The sequence below is a fragment of the Malaclemys terrapin genome, chromosome 16 (assembly GCF_027887155.1).
Source record: "Malaclemys terrapin pileata isolate rMalTer1 chromosome 16, rMalTer1.hap1, whole genome shotgun sequence".
NCBI lineage: Eukaryota > Metazoa > Chordata > Testudines > Emydidae > Malaclemys > Malaclemys terrapin.
In genome coordinates this window covers 14,001,888-14,026,363 of record NC_071520.1, presented here as the reverse complement: position 1 = coordinate 14,026,363, position 24,476 = coordinate 14,001,888, and the positions used below count along the sequence as shown (strand labels likewise).

Genomic DNA, 24,476 nt, shown 5'->3' with positions numbered 1-24,476 from the left:
GGAATGATCCATCCAAGCTGTGGATGAGTTCCAGAGGGAATTTCAAGCCAGCAAACTCACCTATACTGATAAGAACCTGATATATGGACTTTGAAGTCTCTGTATGTATGTGATTGCTTTACCATTTAGCAACTCTCTTCTTGTTCTTTTTCCTTTATAATAAACTTTTACTTTAGACACTAAAGGATTGGCTGGCAGCGTAGTATTTTGGGTAAGATCCAAACCAGGACCGGCTCTAGGCACAAGCAAACCAAGCACGTGCTTAGGGCGGCACAGTTCCAGGGCCAGCAAAAAAACTAGAGCCGTCCCTGATCCAAACTCACGTTGACCTGGTAACGTGGCTGACCCTTTAGGTTCAGAAGAACTTTTTGTATATGTGAGCAGAACTTTTAAATAATTTCTCACTCTATTGGACCTAGGTGCTGATTGGGAGCCAGAGAACTGGAATGTAATAAAGGGGGGCTGTGTGATTTCTTTTTCAGCTTCTTGATAACCAAGGGGGGTGGGAGATCAGGAACACAGTTTGTGACTGATTGGTGAGTCTAACTTCAATGTTAACCACCAGTTTGGGGAGTATCTGCTCTATCTTTTACAGCCTGCCCAGACCTTGGCATTTTCAGTGAGGGCTGCCCCAGACACACCGGGTCACAGGAGGGGCTGGAAGGGGAGCATAAGGCATTCGTGCTTGTACCTGTTCATGGCTGGATGGGATCTCGGGCAGATCATTGGGATTTTCATTATTTGGAGTTTCATTTTAGGGCTGAGGGTTTTGCAGGCACCTGAGGGGGGCGAGAACCAACTGATAACAGCGACAGGCATTGTGAATGTGATTCCCAGCTGTGTAAATCGACCTAGCCCCCCTGCAGTCAGTGGAGCTACACGGATTGACACCACCAGACAATTCAGCCCATGTTTGGAGCCTTTCAAACTAATCTCCCACTCTGTCTATAAGCCCCCAAAAGGCAGCCCCAGTTCTCCCAGGCTGTATTGCTGTGTCATGGGGAAGTTTGTAAAGAGAGAAACTGCCGCCCAGTCTGTGCCCATAACATTGGCTTTGCCCCTGTGACCCCCCGTGCAAAGATTAAGTTCTCCCAGGAGGGCACAGGCTGGGGAGGGAGGTTTTTATATCACTTCCCCATCTGATTGTATCGCTGTGATGAGCGCTCCCTGTCCACACAGAACAGTAATAATCAGCATCATCCTCTGCTAGGGCCCCAGCGATGGTCAAGGACATGGTGTTACCCGATCTGGAGCCAGTGAAACGCGCTGGGATCCCCGAGGGCCTGGTACTCGTGCTGTACATGATCAGCCGAGGAACATTCCCCAGTCTCTGTTGAACCCAGCTCGGGTAGTTGTTATCAGCGATGGCCCCACTGCTCAGGCTACAGGAGAGGGTCACAGTCCCGCCAGGAGACACGAACTCAGATGTCTTCAGTGGCTGGAGCTGCTGGGAACTTAAACCTGAAACATGAGAAACAAGCTCATCAGAACTCCCCCTAGCACGGAGCACATCACAGATTCTTAGCATTACAGCTAATAAATTCTTAGTTTGTTTCATTCAGCAGATAAACCCCCACCGCCTACCAATGCAGTAAGTGAGCAGTGTGAGGAGCAGAGGGGCCCAGGCCATGGTGGGAATCCAGACGAGCTCAGCTTCCTGAGGCAAACGGGTCTGTGGCTGGGAACCTCCAATTCTCTCTTAAACCTGCAGGGCTGGAGAACGGCCCCTTCATGCAAATCTACTGCTCACTCCAAGGCTCCTGCCTCTCCAGTTCTAGCTCTGTCTTAAAGGGGCAGAGCCAACCCAAGGGACGTTGTTTCAATGGAGGTGAAAGATAATATGTCCGATGATGAGGATGTGTAACAACAGCACCCAAAGGCCCTAGTCACCCACCCTCAGGCTTTTGGCACCCTAGTCGTCACCTTTCTTGGGTGGAGACCCACCTATCTCCCTCTCCTGACCAGGGTATTTCCAGGCTGAACGTTCCCTGCCGTCACTGTGCTATTCCCAGCAATAGACAGTCTGCCTCTCCAGGCCTGCTTGCTTTCTCCTCAGAGAAATTGCAATTACCCATAGTCCTAAGTTACCACATGGGTCTTCCTAAGCAAACCTATTATTTCTTAAGGAAAAAGCATTACAGAGAAAACATGAAAAACAATAAAAGAATCTACACGTCTGCTAATCAGCTCACCGGAGCTCCCTGCCAGCCCAACCTCCACGAGAGCTCTGGGCCATGCCAGTCCTTCTGACCCTTCCCGAAGGATTGGTGCCCTCCCCAGACTGGAGATCCTGTCCACTTCCTAGATCAGAACAAAGGCCCCGAGTCCACTTAATGTCAGGCTATTCATTTACGAGTCCTTCCTTTGTCAGTTGGTCCCTGAAGAACCCACTTTGGGTCTTTGAAATGTCCTAAGAGAACAGGTGATGAGCAGACAAAAGGTTCAAGCTTCAGAGGCTAAGTCCCTAAACGGGGGGTTGAAATCCCCTCCTCCCCACGACTTCCTAGGAATTCCACTGCACACCTATCGTCCCAAAAGATTTGTCCTGCCTGCTACATTGTCCAGCATGGCCATGTGAAGGTCACAGTACTTCCCAGATAATGCGTTAAGCCGTCTTCCTCCGAACGAAGTTCCCAACCTTCCCACAATGGTCCATAGACATTTGCATTTTTAATACAATGGGCTCTGAAAATACTTCAACTTGATTTAATAAGATTCATCCAGAATATTGCTGGAAATTGCCACTGTCACAGCCGTACTGACCCATCAGCGCAGGGCTGTGGGAAGTCACAGGGATTCGCAACACTGAGTGAATGAACAGACGCCAAGTTCCTTGGCTCATTGTATGGCACTGGCTAAGTCACTTAGCCCCTCTGCCTTATTCCTTCCAGTTGTGGAATGAGGCCAATAAACCCCACCCGTGTCCTAGGGGTGTGATGGGAATTAATCAGTTTCTGTTTGCAAAGTGCTCTGAAGCTGTACAGTGCTCTAGGAACACGAGCTACTAGGTAATACTGATTCCTGTCTAGCCCATTGTTACGTCACGTTTCCCCGGCTGTACGATCGTGGGATTGTGTGGTTCTAAGTCAGAGTCCTACACTGTGCTCTGTGGAGCACTTGCTCCTGTTCTGCAGAGAGCTGGCTGGTCACATGGTGCTGGCTCCTCCCCTACTGTCCAGCGGCTAAACTGTATTAAAAGAGACTCACAGTACATGCCATCCTTTCCCAGTGCTGGCGCCCATGTCAACACCAGGTAGTGGTGTTGCCAGAGGGATCTCATGTGATTGCCAATGAAAGTCACCCCGGTCTGTGTGATTATGAATAGGCAGCAGGTATCCCTGAGACAGGCTCTAGTTAACACATGGTTCACCCCTGAAAATAACCTTCTTCTGGGATGTCCCTCAGAGGCTTGTTCCCAAGAGAGAAGCAGTGTGGAATGGATGGAGCTGTTCTGAGCTTATTAGCTGGCCAGCCCTAGAGAGCATGGAAATCTCTGTGAGGATCAGAGAGAGGCTGCTGCTGGAACAACCCATCCTACAGTTGTAAGGAAAAGGAGTTTATTAAACTGCCAGTCATTGGCTGGAGGAAAAGCTGAATCCGGCCATTCCTGTAGCCATGACTTCCAACTATTCTCCCAGAGCTTCAGGACTTGGCCTCCTCAGTTCTGAGACTGGAAACACTTTCATTCAGCGCATGTAACTGTAACCCTTCTGCCCATCTAAGTTGGCAGCAACAAGGGCCGGGTTCTGTATCTAGGGGTTCTGTTTCAATAACACAATGCAAAACCGGCTCGAGCCCCCACCCAGTGACCTGGGACAATTACATACCACCCCCTGGGCACCTCTAAGAGGCAATACTTCCCCTCTCGCAAGCACGGAGTCTGAGTGTAACAGAAAATGTTTAATAACATGAGGTAAACAACATCAGCATTAAATTGGAAAAACACCACAACTAGAGTTCTTAGACCAAATCATGAGCGAAGACCCATCCCAGCAAATTGGGCCGTGTCCTCTCCCGTTGGTTCTTGAAACCAGCGACCCAAGACTCACCAAAGTCCCAAAAGTCCACCAATCCCAAAGTCTCTTGGGTCCAGCAACCCAAGAATCACAAAAGTCCCAAAAGTCCAACAACCCCCCAAAGTCTCTGTCCATGATCAGTGCAGCCCCAGAGTTCAAAGGGGGGGGGTGAGCAGGGTGTTAAGGGGCACCTTACGTGATCCTAGGCCAACCGGCTGTGAATCAAAGCCAGTGGAACTGTTGTATGACAGAAGGACGGAGTGAGTCATTCACCATTACCTAAGTAGCATTTGCTTCGAACTGCTCCACTCCACCCGCAGTCCCACTCCTGCCGTCCCACGAAACTGCTCTGGCAGCTGCTCCGCTCCGCTCACCGACCTGTGAGCCGCTCCGCTCACCGACCTGTGAGCCGCGCTGCTCCGCTCCGCTCACCGACCTGTGAGCCGCTCCGCTCCAGCTGTCCCTTGGGCCGCTCCCACAAGGCTCTGCTCTGCTAGCTGCTCCTCCAGCCGCTCCGCTCACCGACCTGTGAGCCGCTCCGCTCACCGACCTGTGAGCCGCGCTGCTCCGCTCCGCTCACCGACCTGTGAGCCGCTCCGCTCCGCTCACCGACCTGTGAGCCGCGCCGCTCACCGACCTGTGAGCCGCGCTGCTCCGCTCCGCTCCGCTCACCGACCTGTGAGCCGCTCCGCTCCGCTCCAGCCGTCCCTTGGGCCGCTCCCACAAGGCTCTGCTCTGCTCTGCTCTGCTAGCTGCTCCTCCAGCCGCTCCGCTCACCGACCTGTGAGCCGCTCCGCTCCGCTCCGCTCACCCCCACTAAGCTAAGTTAGCTTAGCAATATAGCTTCAGGCTCCCCCACTAGTTAACACAACCTCAGTGATCTCAGCTCTTAAATAGCTTCAGCTCTTAATGATTTCAGCTCTTAGTGATTTCAGCTAGTAGTAGGGGAGCCCCAGTGCTGGTGCACTATTGGCCCAAAGTGAACTCAGCTCAGCAGTCTGTAACTAGACTCCTAAGGGAATCAAAATTAGCTCTGACATTCAACAGTGGAGAGAGGAGGTAGTGTAATTGGTGTTTCAACCCCCTCAGGAAGGGGGCCATACCATCAGGTACAAATACCTGTCCCCATCCTCTCTCCATGCACTGGGTTTTGTAACCCATGCCCCTTGACAAGCAAATGCTACTTAGGTAATGGTGAATGACTCACTCCGTCCTTCTGTCATACAACAGTTCCACTGGCTTTGATTCACAGAATCAGGGTAACAAAACTTTATTCTTCCTGCCCCAATAACAGAGAAACTGGGGATCCCACACCAGCCAAAGTAACCACTTTGAGTTGCTGTGGTTTCATGCCAGGCGAGTGGGTGTGCCTATGCAAACAAGATCAGCCCCTGGAGTTCTTTTCCACACTCGCCATAATTCACCACCAGATGTCAGGGTAGAGCTCATCCTGACTCTGCTTACATAACAAATGAAAATATCTGCAGACGGCCCATGTGGATTCCTCTCCTCTAGCCCTGCGTGCAGCCAATCACGAGACCTTTATCCCATGGGGTTCTCCATCACAGTTGACACCTCTTTCTCTTCACAGGTCTGCTGTGCCCACTCTCTCTGGGACATAACTGGCTCGGCAGGAATACAGCTGACAAGGACCTGGTGGTTATAGTGAATCACAAATTGAATATGTGCCAATATGACCCAATTGCAAAAAAGGCAAATATCTTTCTGGGGTGAATTAACAGGAGCGTCGTATTGAAGACACAGGAGAGAATTGTTCAGCTCCATTGGGCACCTCACTTTAAGAAAGATGTAAACAAACTGGAGACAATCCAGAGAAGAGCAACACAAATGAGAAAAGCTGTAGAAACATACCTATGAGGCAAGGTAAAAAAAATGGGCACGAGAAAAGATGATTGAGGTGGGAAACCTGATAACAGTCTTCAAATATGTTAAGGGCTGTTATAAAGCAGATGGTGATTAATTGTTCTCCATGTCCATTCACGGTAGGACATATCCTGATTTGAGCATGGACGGTGAGGGAAGGAGGGGGGCCTTGGGACCCAAGAACCTTATAACTCTGATGGCTGGTGTCTTTTCCTGCTGAGACCGTCCCCAGTGCACTCTCATGGCCATGGCCTGCGTCACACACACTTGAGTGTACCCCTGTTCCCTGGTGCTGATCCAGGGCGTTCTCGATGCTGGGCTCTATTCAGGATCTGCTCTGGGACGGCATCCTGCTGCAGTCACACCTTATTTCATTCCACAGGCCAAGAGCTCCATACGCTTAGCTCTGAGGGCTGATACGAATCTGCAGTGCTGATGACATTTGCAGTTCAATGCCTGGGTTAAATCCTTGAAGGGGTGGGTGGGGTGGGGTTGGGTTGCCCAGTACAGTTTTGAATGTTCATAGGACAATGGAGGGTCTCTCTCTCCAATGACCATTTGCAGGTCCCTCAGGCATGAGGCAGAGCTAAGAAGCCCTCTCCCATTAGCTGGGGTAGTGCTAGGGCAGATGGGCAAGGCTCCGATCTCACTGCAGTGTAAATCAGGAATAGTTCCACGGAAACCCTTTGTGAATTTGCTCACCAGTGGAAAGACAGGGCTGCCAAGTGTCCCACACCTCACTTGTCTGCCAGCCTTTGGCAGCCCGGCCACTCCCACCCATTGACCGAAATCTCACACATCTGGCTAGGCTCTGGCCAGGAGTTCTTTTGTGGCCACCAGAGACTGTTATTGTGCCTGGCACCCGAGAGAGGCAGCGGCAGCTGCTAAGGGCTTTGTTCAATAGGGGAGTTTTTGTCTTAGTTCCCCATCTGACTGTGTCACTATGATGAGAGCTAGAGTACCACACAGCACAGTAATAATCCCCCTCGTCCTCGGCCAGGGCTCCAGTGATGGTTAACGACGCCCTGTTACCGTTCATCTCGCCAGAGAAGCGCTCGGGGATCCCGGAGGCTCTGCTCCTAGAGTTATAGATCAGTAACCGAGGGGCCGTCCCCGATCTCTGCTGATACCAGGATGGGCTGTTGTTACTAATGTACTCCACCCCTTGCAGTGTGCAGTGCAGCTCGGCCGTCTCCCCCAGTTTCACTGCCATGGAGCTGGTCTGAGTCAGTGCACTCTGGGAACTCCAACCTGGAGAGAGCAATAGAAACCAACCAATCACAACCTGCCTCCCTTGTCTGAGAAATGTTCTTCCCAAATCAGGGAGCGAGTCCCAGGGATTTCAACCCAAAGCCCAGTTAGTGATCAGCCCCTGGTCTTGGGATCCATTCAGAGAAACCCAACCCTCCGCCCTTACCAACGCAGTAAGTGAGCAGCGTGAGGAGCAGAGGGGCCCAGGCCATGGTGGGGAATGCAGACGAGCTCGGCTTCCTGGGGCAAACGGGTCTGTGGCTGGGACCCTCAGATTCTCTCTTAAACCCCCAGCGCTGGAGAACGGCCCCTTCATGCAAATCAGCTCCCTGCTCACTGGCTGGAGAGCATGTTCTAGAGAAGGAAGAGAAGGAAAAAGAACCCGAATTACTAACATTTTTCCAGCCATGTACCAGAAGTAACTGATGATGGTAGTGCTCCTTGTTGTACTATTGAAAGTCCTAATGTAACCAGGATTTGAATCCAGGCCTCCAGAACACCCAGTAGCACAGTAAGCCATTGTGCGCTACAGCCCAGTGATTTCACAAGAAGTCTGACAGCTATAGCTCTATGCAGCGCTACCCAGGGCTACCATTTGTCTTCTCAGCAATACAAGAAGTTTGCATTGCTCTTTAAAACCTGTTAGACTGATATTTAGTGATTCATTAAGGAAGCGCAGGTGTTTGGTGTCCATTTCAGGCAGTGTAGGTTCCTTCGGTGTAAAGTACTTTCTGCTTTAAATTTGTACAGCATCTAACCTGTGGCCACAAAGACACTGCAAAGACGGCTGGACGGGATCGAAGTTTCCCAGTGAATCAGTGCGTTCATGTTTGTTTAATCAGACGCGGGTGCAAGTTCTGCTGTTGCTGAGGATTCCTTCCTGTAATTTGGCCTCCATGGGGTCTGTGTGAGCCTCTCGCACTCCCCTTCTCAGCAGGGCAGAGAAGAAAGAGCTCGGAGGCTCTCTGGACACATGTACATGGCATCACAATGGGCAGGGGATGGGTTGGAACGCAATGGAAAATAGAGAGGTGAGAGAATTAGTTGGGGGTATAGAACGCACATCGCTCAGCACCCAGGACAGGCGGCTCCTGCCTGACCCCGTCCGGAAGTGCATTACAAGGAGTGTCTCTGGCATGAACAGGCCCCTGCAGCCCAATTGCTCCCTCGCTCCTGTTATGGGAAACCCCTAGTTCCTGGGCACAACCCGAGCAAACAGCCCATGTGCAGGGAGGGCATGGACCCTCCCCCATCCCCACCTGCCATGGGAGGGCAGAACTGCTCCGTAATCCCCTGTCTAGCTATTGCACCTCCCCTGCCTGGGGCAATTGTATGTGGATCTCCATAGCCACGGAACCAATGGCTTCAGCCTGTACCCCAAACTGCCCCTGCATGTTGGCATGGAGGATCCCAGGCAGGGCCCATGGGGCAATGGGGGGTGCATGTGGGCAGAGCCCCTGTCTCCTGCCACCTCCACATGGCACGACCTCTCTGGCTCTGCTGCCTGACCAGTTTCTGCACCTGTCTGGGGATCGGGGGAAGAATTTGCCCCTAAATGAGTAAAAGACACCTTCAAACTGGGACCAGGCCACCGAGGGTCACAAAGCCAGCCCCAAGCAGAGAAAGCTCAGTGGGGAGTCGAGGGATCAGTCACTGTCTGGCCTTCTTCGTGATGGAAGAATGGACCCCAGAGTGACCAGGACTCTGCCAACCGGTGCCCACCCCTTCTGGCTGCTGTCCAGGGCGATGACCAAGCGGAGGCGAAGGAAGAACGGTTCGGAGCGCCCGGAAGTTGAAGCTGCCCCAGATGGAGTTTCTGGAGCTCCTGTTCCTTATTTCTTCTCTTTCCTTTTCTGTTTCTCTTTCCCCTCTGTCCGTCTGTCTGTCTGTCTGTGGCCAGCAGCTGGAATGATGCTGGGTACCTGTAACTCCACTGTCATATCATCACAAGCCTCTGGTTTCAGTCTCCCGCCCCCAGGATGGGAACTGCGGGCTTGGCATAACCATCAGCTGTGTTCAGAGTCACCTGAAAGACACTGAACTCTGTGCTGGTCTGTGCACTGAGAGGCAGAGGTGCTGGAGCTAGAGGGGTTGGGGGGGCTGCCGCACCCCCTGGCTTGAAGTGGTTCCATTCTATGCAGGGTTTACAGTTTGGTTCAATGGCTCACAGCACCACCACTATAAAAATTGTTCCAACGCCGCTGCTGAGAGGGAGCCGGGCATGGCAAACTAACCACCGGAACCACCAGCCACCAGGGGATTTCTGCAGCTGTAGTGACCTCTTCTGGCCAAACGGCAGATCTGTGACCTGGGCAAAAACTTTTCCTTTGCCTGAGATTTCCCCCCAGAAACCTATGTCCTGTACTGCCCAGCCCTCTCCTGCACAGTTCAAGCTGTACTTCGTCCGTTATTTCTTTAAAAGGAATAATATGGACAGAACTTGCCGCCCCAAATGGAGTTTCCCAGACACTTCAGTTAAACACACTGGACTAGATATAACAATAAAACAAGTTTATGAATGACAAAGAGAGAGATTTGAAGTGAGTACAAGTAATGAGGCCTAAAAGTCAGAAATTCAAAGCAAAGTTCTCTCATCACAGGCTTTCAGCTGGCTTACTGGCCAAACTTCTTAGGTCAGGCGCCCTCCCCCAGTCCAACGGCTGCTTCCTTTGTCCCTGCAGGTGCAGGAAATCGATGGGCAGAGAGAGGGGTACAGGTGCCTAGGGCTGTTTGCTCCTTTTTATAGTTTCACCTCTTTGAGAAGCATTTCCAGCTAGATACCAGGAGACAAATAGTCTAGGGGGAAGGATGTTCCCTGCTGCTTTTTTCTCACCGGTTTGAGCGTCCTTTGTTTTCTGTCCTCCTCTGTTTACTGCTTAAATGCAAATTAAGCAGGGCACACATTCCTTGGTTTGAGGACAGAACTCTTTGCCAATTTCTGTTTGGGACACCTGTTAATACCACCATATAGTGGAATCTTATAACTTCACATACAATGTTGTCTTGGTAAAATATGTGTGGCAATAATGAGCAGCAAATTATGAGATTTTTAGTGACACCTCCCAAGACATACTTTGTACAAAGATTCTCATGGTAGTGTGCAGGGTGTGAATACAGGGGTACATTCTGCTGGCTTCCCCCGGTACCTGAAACTCCCCTGTATGCTGGGATGGAGGTACATAGGGGGTAATGAAGAATCAGCCCTTCAATGAGTAAAAGCCAACTTCAAAGTGGGACTTGGCCACCCAGGGTCACAAAGCCAGCCCCAACCAGAGAGAGCTGAGAGGGGAGTCAGGGCATCACTCACTGCCTGGCTTCTTCACGAAGAAAGAACGGGCGTCAAGAGGGAGCGGGATGCTGCCAGCTAGCCAGTGCCCAGACAGCTGCTGTGTAGGGGGACGGCCAAGTGGAGGAGGAGAGGGAGGAGAACACTGGGGCCGTGCTCCCCACGCTCGGTCAGTGGCCATGTGGAAGAGTGTCATCCACACTGTATTTCTGTGTCATGGGGATGTTTGTAAGGAGAGAAACTGCCGCCCACTCAGTGCCCAGAAGACTTGTGTTTGCCACTGCGACCCCCAGTGCAAAGCTGAAGGGCCCAATCCAGTGTCCGTGCAGTCAATGGAATGGCTCACAGGGACTGCTCTGGGGGTTGGCTGGAGCTGGCCTTACACAGGTGAGGAAATATGTTTCTCCTGTTCATGTAGCCATGTGTCTGATGCCCTCCCAGCTTCTGAGCCAGGAGCAGCCACACCGACGTGCCCAGCAAGCTTTGCCCTGTTCCAGCAGGCGCAGGCCCCGCAGTCACTGTAAGAGGCTCAGTCGTCCCTCTGCGCAGTGTGTCCGGAGGGTGGGGAGAGCGCTGTCCCTGCGCACAGGGGGAGGAGCTGGATTTCACAGGGAGTGAAGCTCAGCTCTCTGATTTGCTCTGTTCATACCCTGGGCTCTGCAGCCACCACAGCTCCCAGCAGGGCACAGGGGGGAGGGAGGTTTTTGTATCACTTCCCCATCTGACTGTATCACTGTGATGAGCACTGCCAGTCCACACACAACAGTAATAATCAGCATCATCCTCCGCCAGGGCCCCCTTGATGGTCAAGGACATGGTGTTACCCGATCTGGAGCCAGTGAAACGCTCTGGGATCCCCGAGGGCCTGGTACTCGTAGTGTGCATGATCAGCCGAGGAACATTCCCCAGTCTCTGTTGAATCCAGAACGGGTAGTTGCCATCAGCGATGGCCCCACTGCTCAGGCTGCAGGAGAGGGTCACGGTCCCTCCAGGAGACACTAACTCAGACGCCTTCAGCGACTGGAGCTGCTGGGAACTGAAACCTGAAACATGAGAAACAAGCTCATCAGAACTCCCCCTAGCACGGAGCAGAACCGACGTTCTCAGCGCTGCCTGCAGAGAGAGCAGCGCTACAGCTTGTTATAAATTCTTATTTTGCTTCATTCACCGGATTAACCCCCCCTTACCAATGCAGTAAGTGAGCAGCGTGAGGAGCAGAGGGGCCCAGGCCATGGTGGGAATCCAGAGGATCACGTCTCTCTTCCAGGAACCCTCCGATTCTCTCTTAAATCCCCAGAGCTGAAGAACGGCCCCTTCATGCAAATCTCTTGCTCACTCAGGGGCTCCCCCTGCTTATAGCTCTGTCCTAAAGGGGCCGAGCCAACCACAGGAAGTTTGTTTCACTGGGCTGAGAGCACAGAGCAGGCCAAGTTCCCCTCTGTGCGCTCTTGGGGTCACTGGGGGCCCTGCTTGAGAGAGTGACAAGCTTCCCACCTGTCTGAGGAGCTGGTGGATTCCCCTGGTTCCAGATGTGACTCACAGCAGATCACTAGGACACATTCCCCTGTCCAGCAGCAGCAAATGTTTTAACACAGAGACACCCTCGCTGTCATCCGTTCAGCCCCCGTGGCACAGAGCCCGCTGGGAATGAGCTCTGAGCTCCGTTCCGTCACCGGTCACTCCGGCTGCAGCGAGACAGGGCGTAGGGCTGTTCTGTACAAGAGTTTCCCATTCCAATCCTGACCTGGGAGGCATCAGTTATCCCAGCTGCAGGTCTCTGCCCTGTTTTACCATCCCCGATCTGGAACAGCTCTGCTCCAACAGTCCTCAGCCTTTCTTAGGGCAACATTTCCATTCATTTCTAACCCAGTGGCCATTTTTTATTGGGTGTAACTGTGGACACCGGTGGAACCACCAAACAGGATTTCAATTGTGAGCTAAATCAGGATTTGAACTCGTGTCTCCAGGGGTGAAAGAAAAATTCTCAGATTATCGATGTGTCTATTACAGTGACACCCAGAGGCCCTGATCAGGATGGTGGTTGCATTGTGCCAGGTGCTGTACAAAAACATATCTCCGGCTCTCTGTGCAACTAAATTTTCCCAGCAGTAGCATGAAGAGACCCACAAGTTTATTAATGGAAACAGCCTGGCCTGGAGGATTTAGAACAGGTGTTGGAGCCTGAACTTCTGGGGCTGAATTATCCCATCAGTGGTGGGTTGGCAGGTCCCGGAGAAAGGAAAGAAAATTGCAAAACTGACTGGATGAGCAGGTCCTGAGTGGAAACATCTTCGTCCAGTGATGCAATGAATACAAATATCTGCAAATACTGCCCTGTGTGGACCCCTCCCCTTTCGCCCAGCATGCAGCCAGTTGTGAGCATTTCTCCAGTGGGATTCTCCATCACATCAGACTCCTCCTTCTCTGCCTAGCTCTGCTGAGCCCACTCCGCCCCCTTCTCCACTCAGTTCGTTCTCCTGGGAGATGACAGTCAGCCCTGGGCAATGATTTCATGCTGCCCGTTTTCTTTCTGCTTTGAACGACGTGGTTTTTGCAGATGCCCAGGTTCCTCGGAGAGGGAACATTTCCTTGCTGAAATTGAACGTGTAATTCCCTTCAGGGTTTGCCAGCTCCTGGAACACTGGACTGATCCGCTAGGGATGTGTCCACATGGTATTTTGAAGCGATTCAGAGCCTCCGAGCCCAGGTCGATAGACTTGGGAGCCAGGCTTGCCCTAGCCCTCTAAAATTAGCTGCTTAGACAGCGCTTTGAAGTCGTGGCTCAGGCTGGAGTTCGGGCTCTGAAGCCCATCCCCCTCCCTCAGGTTCAGACAACTACATTACTGCCAACTCGGGGCCTGTAAATTCCCGCCACAGCGTCAGCGCAAGGGAGTCACAGCGCAGCACGTTGGTGGGCCCTGCTGTTCACAACCCCGGAGTCCAAGCGCAGGGCACTATAGACATCCCCTGAGTTTCACTTTAGCTGTTTGGGTTTGGAGCTGAGAGAAGCAGAACAGCCGAGGGAGCCTCTGGTTACTCCCACTCCCCACACGGGGGTCTTTGTACGGCTGTGGGAGCCAGCGCATGGCCAGGCAATTCCAGCCCTGCAGAGACCAGCATCCAGGCAGGCAGAGAAACCACCTGATGCCAACTACCTAGAACTAGCCAAGAACTTTCCAGGACCCTGCCAGGGACCTAGGAGAGGACCCTGCCTGACCCAGGGGTGAAAACACTATAAGAGGGTGTTTGTTAACCGGACAATGTTTGCAGCACTGCCACACCCATCTCCAGAATCAGCCTAGACCTTCCGTCTGCCTGGGAAGGTGCCGGGGGCAGCTGGGGGTTGTGGTACAGTTGTGAACAGGGGGAGGTGGAGATCTGGTTGTATCATTACTGCTTTAGCATTTATCAGTTAACTTCAACCCTTTCCTTCCCTTGAGCCTCTGTTTCCTGTCCCAGTGAAGTCCCCTTAGTTCCACTGTTACTTTTGGGTGGGACCTTTCATGTGTTGGGATTTGTATTATTGTGTTTTGTTCCTTGCGTGCTGGGTCCCACTCCTGGTTAAGAGGAGTGGGGTTAGTCTCTTTCCCAAGGGACAGCCCCCTCGTGTCCCAGGCAGAGAGGAGTCACCTTGGGGGGAGGCACCAGGCATTGCAACAAAGAACCCAGGACCAGCCCTACGAGGAGGGCGGAGAAGCTGCTCCGATTAGCAATAGCAAGACCAGGGGGAAGGCTGGAGCCATGCCTTGGGGGAGGAGCTACAGAACTTAAATAAAATAAGCAAAAAGAGACAAATCCCCAGAGGAAGGGGGGCAGGGGTCTGCCTGCAGGGGAGAGAGGAGGGAGTAGGGAAAAGCTCTTCCCTGAACAGCGCAAGCGGTTCTCTGCTTCCCTCCAGCTGGGCACCATGCTCTGCAGCAGGCACGTTGGCCAGCCTGTCACAGCCTCTGGGGGTTTTGTCTCAGTTCCTCATCCGATCGCACCATTGTGTTGAGCTCCCCCACTCCACGCAGCTCAGTAATAACCAGCATCATCCTCTGCTAGGGCCCCAGCGATGGTCAAGGACATGGTGTTACCAGACATGGAAGCAGTGAAACGCTCTGGGACACCAGCAGCTCTGGCACTAGTGCCTTGTATCAGCCGTCGGGGAACATTCCCCGGTCTCTGTTGAACCCAGTGTGGGAAGCTGTTCTCAGTGATGGCTCCACTGCTCAAGCTGCAGGAGAGGGTCACGGTCCCTCCAGGAGACACCGACTCTGAGGGCTTCAGGGCAAGGAGTTGTTGGGAACTGGGACCTGAAACAATATTAGAAATCAGCTCAGGACAGCTATTCCTGAGCGTCCCCAGAAACATCCCGCAGGTAGGCCGGGGATGAGGGGGAGGGGATAATCTGTGTGGAAAATTCTTATTTAATTCCCCCAGCAAATAAACCTTTCTTACACATGCAGTAAGTGAGCAGCGTGAGGAGCAGAGGGGCCCAGGCCATGGTGGGAATCCAGACGAGCTCGGCTCCCTGAGGCAAAAGTGTCTTTGCTGGAAACCTTCTGATTCTCTCTTAAACCCCCAGCGCTGGAGAACGGCCCCTCATGCTAATCTGCTCCCTGCTCACTGGCTGAGCTGTCTCCAGCTCCTCCCTGCTGGTCTTGTAAGTGATTTAAACCCGATGAAGGGGAACCAGCAGTTGATTCATTTCCCAGCTCTTACTTTGCAGAGCGCCCTCCCGCCCACGTCCTGCAAACGAACCCTGCGAAACAAATCCTGAAAACTGACCAAAGGGATAAAGTAGCTGCAACTTTTACAGACCATGTGATGCTCTGATCCCGGGTCTGGTTCAGGCCAATCTCTGTTTGCAAGTCTCAGGCGTCCGGTTCCCCCGGAATACTCCTGTTCCTTTCTGTACAGGGGGCAAAGGCCTGTAGTCGCAGACATGCTCAGAACTGCTATTAACGTTTAAGGCCGTGTCCACCCAGAGATGGAGGGACCCTTTTCATCTATTTAGCCTTTGCCATCACATGATCCCAGACCGGCCCTTGTTCACATGGTTCCTGCTGGTGGATAAAGCAGGTTTTAAGCATCTTCCTTCCCTACCGCCCAGCTCCCCTGAGGGCTGAAGAGAAAACCAGCAACCTGGGACTTTCCCATCTCCAGGGCCAGAAGCCTGGACTGTGGGGCTCTAGCCCCAGGGAGCTGACGTACATTCATTAGACCAGCAGAGCCCTGGGAACGGAAGCAGCAGAGAGCGGCAGGTGTCTGCTCTTTCCATGGATGCATCTTGTGCAGGACCTCAGTCCCCAGGGAGATCATTAGCACAGCTGGGCAGCAGCAATCCCAGCACGTCTGCATCTACTGACCCCACCGATACAGCTCTCAGCTTGTGCCCAGCAACGCTGTGTTACCTGCTCTGTCTTTGTGGTTGAAATACACTCCATGAGGCCTTTTCCTCTCCCTCATCATGTTGCAGTGGAGATGTACCACGGCTTGTGTGCAGCCCAGTGGTCAAATCACCCCAGCCTGGGGCTCACAAGGGAACGCATTGACCCAGGGTCCTCCCACATTTCCCACAACTCCTTCTTTGCGTTTGACAGAGAGACGATTCTAAAACTACAGTACAGATGGGCCATTCCACTGAGAGACTAATCGGTTACAGTCAGCAGTGAGGGAAATCCCCCCGCAGGATTTGCAGAGTGCACCAGACATTGTCTGTCCCAAGCAGCCTCACAACAGCTGGCAAAACTGTGGGCAAGGATGACCCCTAGGGGTCACTGGTATATTCTCATTGTTCATCGCTTAGCTCTGTGGTTCTCCAATGGCTTCATCATCTGAGCCGCTTTCTTACCAAAGGGATCTCGCTGGGGCCACCTCCCCTCCTAATTCCCAGGCCCAATCCCACACCATCCAGGGGGTCACTGCTGGGACAGCATTGGGGATAAAAAAATGAACCCACTTCATCATGATGGCTGGAACTTCCTGCTTACAGCCCTGCCCCATTCGGTATCTGTGCCGTTCATGTCTTCCCCCGGGATAAAGGCTTTACATTTATTAGTACCAAGTCTCCCCTGATGTCCTCTGCCCTCCAATGTTATTGTAGGATTGCTTGGGAAGAATGGCTTTCTAAGAGGAATGTTGGATCTGCCCTCCTACACGCTGGCATCCACCCAAGGCTGGGGTCAGGTCAAAGGTATTCTCTGTAGGATTCATCCTCGTTACTCCCCCAAATAGAAAACGTGGCATTGGTGTCCTGGCACCAGGCTACATTGGCACCTGGTACAATCCGCTATGACAGAGACACTCCACCCTGTCATGGGGGACGCCATCCGGACCCTTCCTCCCCAGGGTCTGCCGACGTGGAAAGTCACACAGAAGGGACTTTCTAGAAACAAACCTCAGTCACTCCCACAGTGATCTCAAGCCCCTTCCCATCTCCATGTCTCTCCCCACCCCCACTCCAATCTCTCCCCCTGTGTATACATCCTCCCCCGTCTGTCTGATGTATCTGGAGTCATTCCCTGGCTGGTTCAGTGCACAGGCACGAGATGGGGACGGGGCCCAGGAATCGTCCTTCCTCACTGCACTTGGGCAGGGGCTAGACACAGCCTAGATCTAGCGCCCCCAGAGTGCTCAGCTTTGGGGTCGCCTAGCGGCACTGCACAGCCCAATGGCACACACGGCCAGCGAGGAGTTGGGAGTGGAAAGGCCACGCCCCCTACGTGCCCGCGGACAGCATGGACTGAGGGGAGCACATGTGGCTCGTTGCCCCAGCTGAGATAAGGAGCCCTGCAGAGCACAGACCTTCCCCAGCCGTCTGTCCCATGCCAGTACAACACCCTACAGCCTGTCTCCACAAGGCAGCAGCATCCCCCGGCCTCCATCTCCCAAAACAAAACACAGAGAAGCTACCTCACAGTTTGCCCTTTTTTGGGGATTGTACCACCTGTGAGGCGGGAGAGACAGTTCATTTCACTGCAGGGCCTCAGGCAGGGGGAAGATGCAGTGAGACCAGAGCAGTGGAACGTGAGCTGCTGTGGGAGGTTTTGGTCTCAGTTCCCCATGGGCCTGTAGCACTGTGGGATTGCTGTTGCTGTCATATGAATGACAGTAATAATCAGCCTCATCGTCGGCTTGGACCCCAGAGATGGTTAAGGAGGCAGCATTGGCGGAGGTGTCTGTAGAGCCGGAGAATCGGTCGGAGATTCCAGAGGGTCTCTTGTTCCACTCGTATATAATAAGCTTTGGGGCACTGCCAGGCTTCTGTTGGTACCAGGATACATAGTAGCTACCGATGCTGCCGCTGCTCCTGGCACAGGAGATTGTCACCGTTTGCCCAGGAGACGCGGATGCTGAGGGCGGCTGAGTCAGCACAAACTGGGCCAAGGATCCTAATACAAAACCAGTAACAGAGAGAAGTTGTTAGCTGAGCCGTTTGCATCTCTGATTGGCACACGGGGCTGGAAGGGACCTCCTGGGTCATCAACTCCAGCCCCTGCTATCGCAGGCAACCCAGTCACACAATCCTGGTCGTTACCTTAGCGAGCTCCAGTTTAAAATGGGTTAGGTGCTTTGTCCCTATTGGGAGGCTGTTTCAGACCCTCCCTCATTTGCCGTTTCAATTTTCTCATGGCCAGTTTATACCCAATTGTTCCTGTGCCAGCACTGTGCTTTAGCTTAAATGGCTTTTCACACCCCCGGTGTTCACCCACTTGCTGCATTTATACAGAGCAATCCTACCCCCCCTCGCCCTGCTGGAATCAGAGAGGCAATGGAAGGTGAGGATTGTTATTAGCAAAACCGTCCACGCACCTGAGCAGTAAGTGAGCAGCGCGAGGAGCAGAGGGGCCCAGGCCATGGTGGGAATCCAGACGCGTTCGGCTTCCTGAGACAAATGGGTCTGTGGCTGGGACCCTCCGATTCTCTCTTAAACCCCCAGCGCTGGAGAACGGCCCCTTCATGCAAATCTGCTCCCTGCTTATTGGCTGCTGCTGCTGCCCTGACCTCCCCACTCCCACTCTGAGATGGGAGAAGGGCCATAAAGGACAAGTGTCTTTATCTCAGTAACTGACACCCAGCACTGGAGAGTGTAGACCATGGGCTGCTCGTTCACAGTACAAAGGAGAACCCTGCACAGGTGCGAGAAGTTATTTTCTGCATTGCACAGAGTCCACTTGTAGCCCTTGATCAATTGTAAAGAACGAGGAGCACTTGTGGCACCTTAGAGACTAACAAATTTATTTGAGCATAAGCTTTCGTGGGCTACAGCCCACTTCATCGGATGATGCAGTGGAAAATACAGTAGGAAGATATATGTGCACAGAGAACATGAAAAAATGGGTGTTGCCATACCAACTCTAACGAGAGTAATCAATTAAGGTGAGCTATTATCAGCAGAAGAAAAAAAACTTTTGTATTGATAATCAGGATGGCCCATTTCCAACAGTTGACAAGAAGGTGTGAGTAACAGTGGGGGGGAGGGGGAAGTATGGGGAAATAGTTTTTACTTTGTGTAATGACCCATCCACTCCCAGTCTTTATTCAAGCCTAATTTAATGGTGTCCAGTTTTCAAATTAATTCCAATTCTCCAGTTAGTTAATTAATTAATTCCAAAGCTGCAGCTGCAGCTGTTTCCACCTCGCTGTGCGGGGAAGGAACGGGACGGTGCTGGGAAGCTCTGTGATTAATGGGAAATGAAGCCCAGACAGGGCCCCAGGCTGTTTGCTGATGTCAGTGCAGAAGGGAAATGTGTTCCTGCAGCTGGAACATTGTCAGAAGGGATCAGGGTGGGGCTTGGAGCAGTTAGTCCAAATTACATGGAATTTGCATCTGTACAGACACCGGCCAGTGCATTGCCTTTCCCCAAAGCCAGTGGGCCAAATTCTGATCTCATGTACACCACCAGTGTAAACAATGAGGGAACGTCACTGACTTTAATGTAACTTCTGTGCATTTCTATGTGGAAGTGTAAGATCTGATGAAGGAACAAAAGATCTGATGAAGGAAAATAACAGATGCAGCAATATTTGGGTACCACTGTAGATGAAGGTAATAGGGGTACAGAAGCCACATCTCACCCGTTTCAGGGACAAAGTCACCTGCCCTGTATTTCCAAGATCCGTGTGTGTGTGGATGAGAGAGTCTGGCTCACACCCTCATATGCATCACTTCTGGATTTGGCCCCCACGTGTGATACTGCTGTGCCAGGCTCTGTATGTGAAGACCATAGATAGAGAACCTGGGAAATGTCTGTATTATTTTTATGGAAATTATGTGTGACTCAGGGTACGTCTACACTACAGAGACTATCACAACAGGTAGGTCGCCATAGCTATGTCAGCATGACCCCGTAGCGCAGTCACACCTACACAGGCAGAAAGGGTGTTTCCATTGGTGTAGGAACACCACCTTTCCGATCGACGGGAGCTATGTCAGCGGACGCATTCTTCCCTCAATGTAGCTGCATCTAACTGGGGGTTAGGTCAGCATTCTTATGGTGCTCGGGGGGCGGGGTGTGTGTGTGTTTTGTTCACATCCCTCACCGACGTTGCTATGTCACCTTAACTTCGGAGTGTAGACCAGGCCTCAGTTTCCCCACTCACTGTTGTATTGCTATCTACTAGGTCTCAAAGCATTAACTTCTTTCCAGACACCCTCCTTGTGCTCAGGAGACAAGAGGGGTGCAGGAATGTCCGCCTTTGAATTAGGAAGACAAGGTGCGTGAGGTAAGAGCTTTTCTTGGACCAACCTCTGCTGCTGAGACAGACAAGCTGTGGAGCTTACACAGAGCAGACCCGAAGAAGAGCTCTGGGTAAACTCACACGCTTGTCTCACCAACAGAAGCTGGTCCAGTAAAAGATATTCCCTCCCCCACCTTGTCTCTCTAATATCCTGGGATGGACATGGCTACAAGAACACTGCCCTGATTTTTGTTTGCAACCATGCAGAATCTTTTCTTGTTGCTGTCAATGAAAGCTGGGTTTCGATAGCAGTCTCTGTCTCTACTTATTGCTCCTCTTTGGTTTTAATTCAGTCTTGCAAACTCCGTATGAAAGGAGGAGCCTTAAAAAACAAAGGATTGAGATAGTTTTTTAAAACATTTTAATGTCACTATCAAAAAAAACAAAAAAACAGGTAGTTGTTAAGGACTTTCAGCAAGTGAATAGGCCAGGCCCTGGCAGAACAAAGGGGGAGCTACAGTCCAGGTGAAACCAGCTCTCTGCAGAGCTCTAGAGGAGGAGGAGTGGAAAATCCCCAGCGGGGAACCAAAGAGACCAAGTTCTATTCTACTGTATGTAGGTTCTTATTCTGCATTGTGCAGAGATTTCACACACCCAGGAGAAGCTCTTCAGTCACCCTGGAACCTGCTCTATGCCCCCAGTGGAAGTCAGTGGGAGTTGGGAGCCCTCAGCACCCGAGACATAGGCTCAATCTCTCTATTTGCAGGAGGACAACTCCAACACTAGCATCTGTGAGTGTGCTGTAGGAGAAAGAAGGTGAGATTACCCTTGTCTGGGTCACTCAAGAGACCACGACTGGAACAGTGTGTCCAGGTCTGGGGTTCAGAGAAGAGCTACATGAATATTTCAAGGTCTGGCAAACACTAATCGTCGGCTGAGTTACTTTCTCTCTCACTATTTAGCTTGTCTAAGTGAAGGTTAAGAGGTGACTTGATCACGGCGGAAGAGCAGGTACTCAGGGGCTGTTTAATCTAGCAGACCAAGATCCAGTGCTTGTAAGCTGCAGTTAGAAAACTTCAAACTGGAAATGACATGCACAGTAATTAAGCACTGGCGCAGATTACAAAGGGCTGTGGAACATTCCCCATCAGTTGGGGTCTATAAATCGAGCCTGGGGGTCATTCTAAAAGAGATGGGCGAGTTTAACCATGTTTTGGGCTTTAGACAGGAGTTACTAGGTGAAGTTCTATGGCCTGGCTTGCAGAGGGAGGCTTTTGTATCACTTCCCCATCTGACTGTATCGCTGTGGTGAATGCTCACAGCCCATACAGAACAGTAATAATCACCATCATCCTCCGCTAGGGCCCCCGTGATGGTCAAGGACATGGTGTTACCCGATCTGGAGCCAGTGAAACGCGCTGGGATCCCCGAGGGCCTGGTACTCGTGCTGTACATGATCAGCCGAGGAACATTCCCCAGTCTCTGTTGAACCCAGAGTGGGTAGTTGCCATCAGCGATGGCCCCACTGCTCAGGCTGCAGGAGAGGGTCACGGTCCCTCCAGGAGACACGAACTCGGACGCCTTCAGCGACTGGAGCTGCTGGGAACTGAAACCTGAAACATGAGAAACGAGCTCATCAGAACTCCCCCTAGCACGGAGCAGAACCGACGTTCTCAGCGCTGCCTGCAGAGAGAGCAGCGCTACAGCTTGTTATAAATTCTTATTTTGCTTCATTCACCGGATCAAGCCCCCCTTACCAACGCAGTAAGTGAGCAGCGCGAGGAGCAGAGCGGCCCAGGCCATGGTGGGGAATCCAGACGAGCTCGGCTTCCTGAGGCAAACGGGTCTCTGGCTGGAACACTCCGATTCTCTCTTAAACCCCCAGAGCTGGAGAACAGCCCCTTCATGCAAATCTGTGGCTTACTCCAAGGCGCCTGCCTCTCTAGTCCTAGCTCTGTTGTAAGGGGGCAGAGCCAAGGGAGGTTGTTTCAATGGGCTGAGTGCACAGAGCAGGTAGAGTCCCGCCTTGTGCTTTCCTGATAACCCTGTGCTCTCTGATCATTCTGGCTGCAGTAAGACACATTGTGGGGATGTCCTGACCCTGCTTCTCCCATTCCAATCCTGTCCTCTCGGGCCTCTGTTGTTCTAGCCACAAACCTCTGCCCAGTGTTACCAGTTCCCCGGACATCTGCAACATCTTTGCTCTTCCAGTCCTGAGCCACTGTTGTGTCAAGATTTCCAGTCATTTGTACCGGGCATAGCAGGGGACACTGGTGGAACCACCAAACCGATTTTCACTTTGACATCAGTCACACTTTGAACTCCGTTCTCCAGAGGTTAATGAAAATATGTCCGATTATTCTAACACGTGTTACAGTGAAACCCAGAGACCTAGACAGGACCATGGTTCCATTGTGCCAGGTGCTTTACAGACCCCGTCTTCAGCTCTCTTTGTCATCACGTTTTACACTGGTGGCACGAACAAATCCCCAAGCTGATTATTGCATGGTCTGGAGGAGTTAGCACAGGTTTGGGAGCCAGGAACTCTTGGGGCCAGATTATCCCATCAGTGACGGGTACGCAGGACCCAGAGACACCAAAGGGAGTTGCAAACCGGCATGGTCCCTAATCCTAATTTCCAGTTCTCCCACCGGCTCATTGTGGGTCTGTGTGAACAGCAAAGAAAACCCCACGGCTCGCCCGTGCCAGCCAGCTCAAGCTCACCAAACTCAGGCTGTGAGGCTGTTTCACTGCTGTGTAGATTTCCGCGTTCGGGCTGGAGACAAGCTCTGGGACCCTCCCACCATGCAGGGTTCCCAGGGTCCCAGTCTGAAGGGCTCTAGCTTGTGATCTGCAAAGAGCGGTTTGGTCACATGGTCCTGGCTCCTCCCCTGTTGTCCTGCTGCCAAACTGTATCAGAGGAGGCTAACAATGCCTGAGCTCTTTTCCCAGTGTTGGTGTCCATGTAAGCAGGTGGTGGTGTTACCAGAGGGATGTGATGTGATTGCTAATGGAAGTCACCATCGACCATGTGATTGTGAATGGGAGGCAGGTCTCATCACACAATTCTAAGGAAAAGGGGTGTGACACATGGCCAGAAAGGATTAAGCAGCTCGCTGGCTAAATGACCCAGAGTCGACCTTTAGAGACATTTTAGAAAAGTATGAAGTAGAAGGTTACTTCAAAAGCCTATTGTTCACCCAGGACGTATGGTCAAGAGTCTGCTAGAAAACTGCATAAAAAGTTTTGATCCTTTCATCTCAGAGCTGCTTGATGCATTATACAGGAGAAGCTTGAGTTGTAAGACTGAGATCTCCAGTCCCACCTGGATCACCCTGAATATGAACATTGGACTATAACCTATGGACTAATTTTGAAAGAACTCTTTGCAACTACAAAGCTCACCATCTCTACTATAAAACTGATCTCAGAACTGCACTCATGTCTCTATGCATACTGATCTTTTAACAACTCTCTCTCTCTCCTTTCTTTTTAAATACATTTTAGTTTAGTTAATAAGAATTGGCTGTAAGCATGTACTGGGGTAAGATCTGAAATATTCATTAACCCGGGAGGTCATGTGTCTGATCCTTTGGGATTGGTAGAATTTTCTTATATGATGAATAAGATTTTCAATAATCCTCCTCATATTTGACTGGGGTGTCTGGGTGGAGGCCGAAGGCTGGGTTGCTTTTAGGTAACTCTGTTTTGGCTTCTGGGTAACGAGTAGGGTATTATAGAAGCTATTTGAGGCTAGCTTGGTGGATCTAAGTAATGGAATGATCACCAACTTTGGAATTGTCTGCCCCAGTCTTTGCAGTTTGCCCTGATTGAGTAACCTCAGTGTGGCTCCCCTGGGACCCCGGTCACAAGGGGTTTATTAAACTTCTGATCATTGGGTAGAGACGCTGAATCTGTCCATTCCAGTAGTCTTCAGTTCCACATATTGTCCCAGAGCTCCACAGCTTGCTTAGGGCCCCTCAGTTTTGAGAGTGGAGACACTTTCATCCAGCAGATGCAACACGTGAAAATATCTGCAAAGACGGCCCCATGTGGATTCTATCCTCTAGCCCAGCAGGCAGCCAGTCATGGGGTCTTTCTTGCATAGGATTCTCCATCACCGCTGATTCCGCTTTCCCTTCACACGTCTGCGGGGCCCACTCTCTCTAGGGAATAATGGGCGAGGCAGTAGTACTGCTGGGAAGGATCTGAGGGTTATAGTGGGTCACAAACTGAATATGAGCAATTGTGAAAGCGGCAAATATTCTGGGGTGAATTAACAATTGTGTCATATGTAAGAGACATTTGCCAGCCCGTCACAGCCTATGGGGTGTTTTCCTCTGTTCGCATCCGATCGCATCATTGCATGAGCA

The 24,476-nt window shown here is 51.7% G+C and overlaps 5 gene segments (V, D, J or C); all 5 read right to left on the bottom strand.

Annotated features, from left to right (window-relative positions):
• Positions 1 to 1,081: 1,081 nt before the first annotated feature.
• Positions 1,082 to 1,647, bottom strand: LOC128824824 (immunoglobulin lambda variable 8-61-like). The segment is given in 2 exon segments: positions 1,082 to 1,461; positions 1,585 to 1,647. Coding segments are annotated over 2 exon segments (426 nt in total).
• Positions 1,648 to 5,558: 3,911 nt separating this feature from the next.
• Positions 5,559 to 7,363, bottom strand: LOC128824823 (immunoglobulin lambda variable 3-19-like). The segment is given in 3 exon segments: positions 5,559 to 5,795; positions 6,868 to 7,151; positions 7,318 to 7,363. Coding segments are annotated over 3 exon segments (567 nt in total).
• A 121-nt stretch (positions 7,364 to 7,484) lies between these two features.
• LOC128824822 (immunoglobulin lambda variable 8-61-like) lies at positions 7,485 to 11,679 on the bottom strand. The segment is given in 3 exon segments: positions 7,485 to 7,505; positions 11,164 to 11,480; positions 11,625 to 11,679. Coding segments are annotated over 3 exon segments (384 nt in total).
• Positions 11,680 to 17,394: 5,715 nt separating this feature from the next.
• On the bottom strand, positions 17,395 to 18,301 carry LOC128824821 (immunoglobulin lambda variable 6-57-like). The segment is given in 2 exon segments: positions 17,395 to 17,813; positions 18,235 to 18,301. Coding segments are annotated over 2 exon segments (465 nt in total).
• Positions 18,302 to 21,250: 2,949 nt separating this feature from the next.
• On the bottom strand, positions 21,251 to 21,919 carry LOC128824820 (immunoglobulin lambda variable 8-61-like). The segment is given in 3 exon segments: positions 21,251 to 21,286; positions 21,400 to 21,716; positions 21,861 to 21,919. Coding segments are annotated over 3 exon segments (399 nt in total).
• Between the last annotated feature and the right edge of the window lie 2,557 nt (positions 21,920 to 24,476).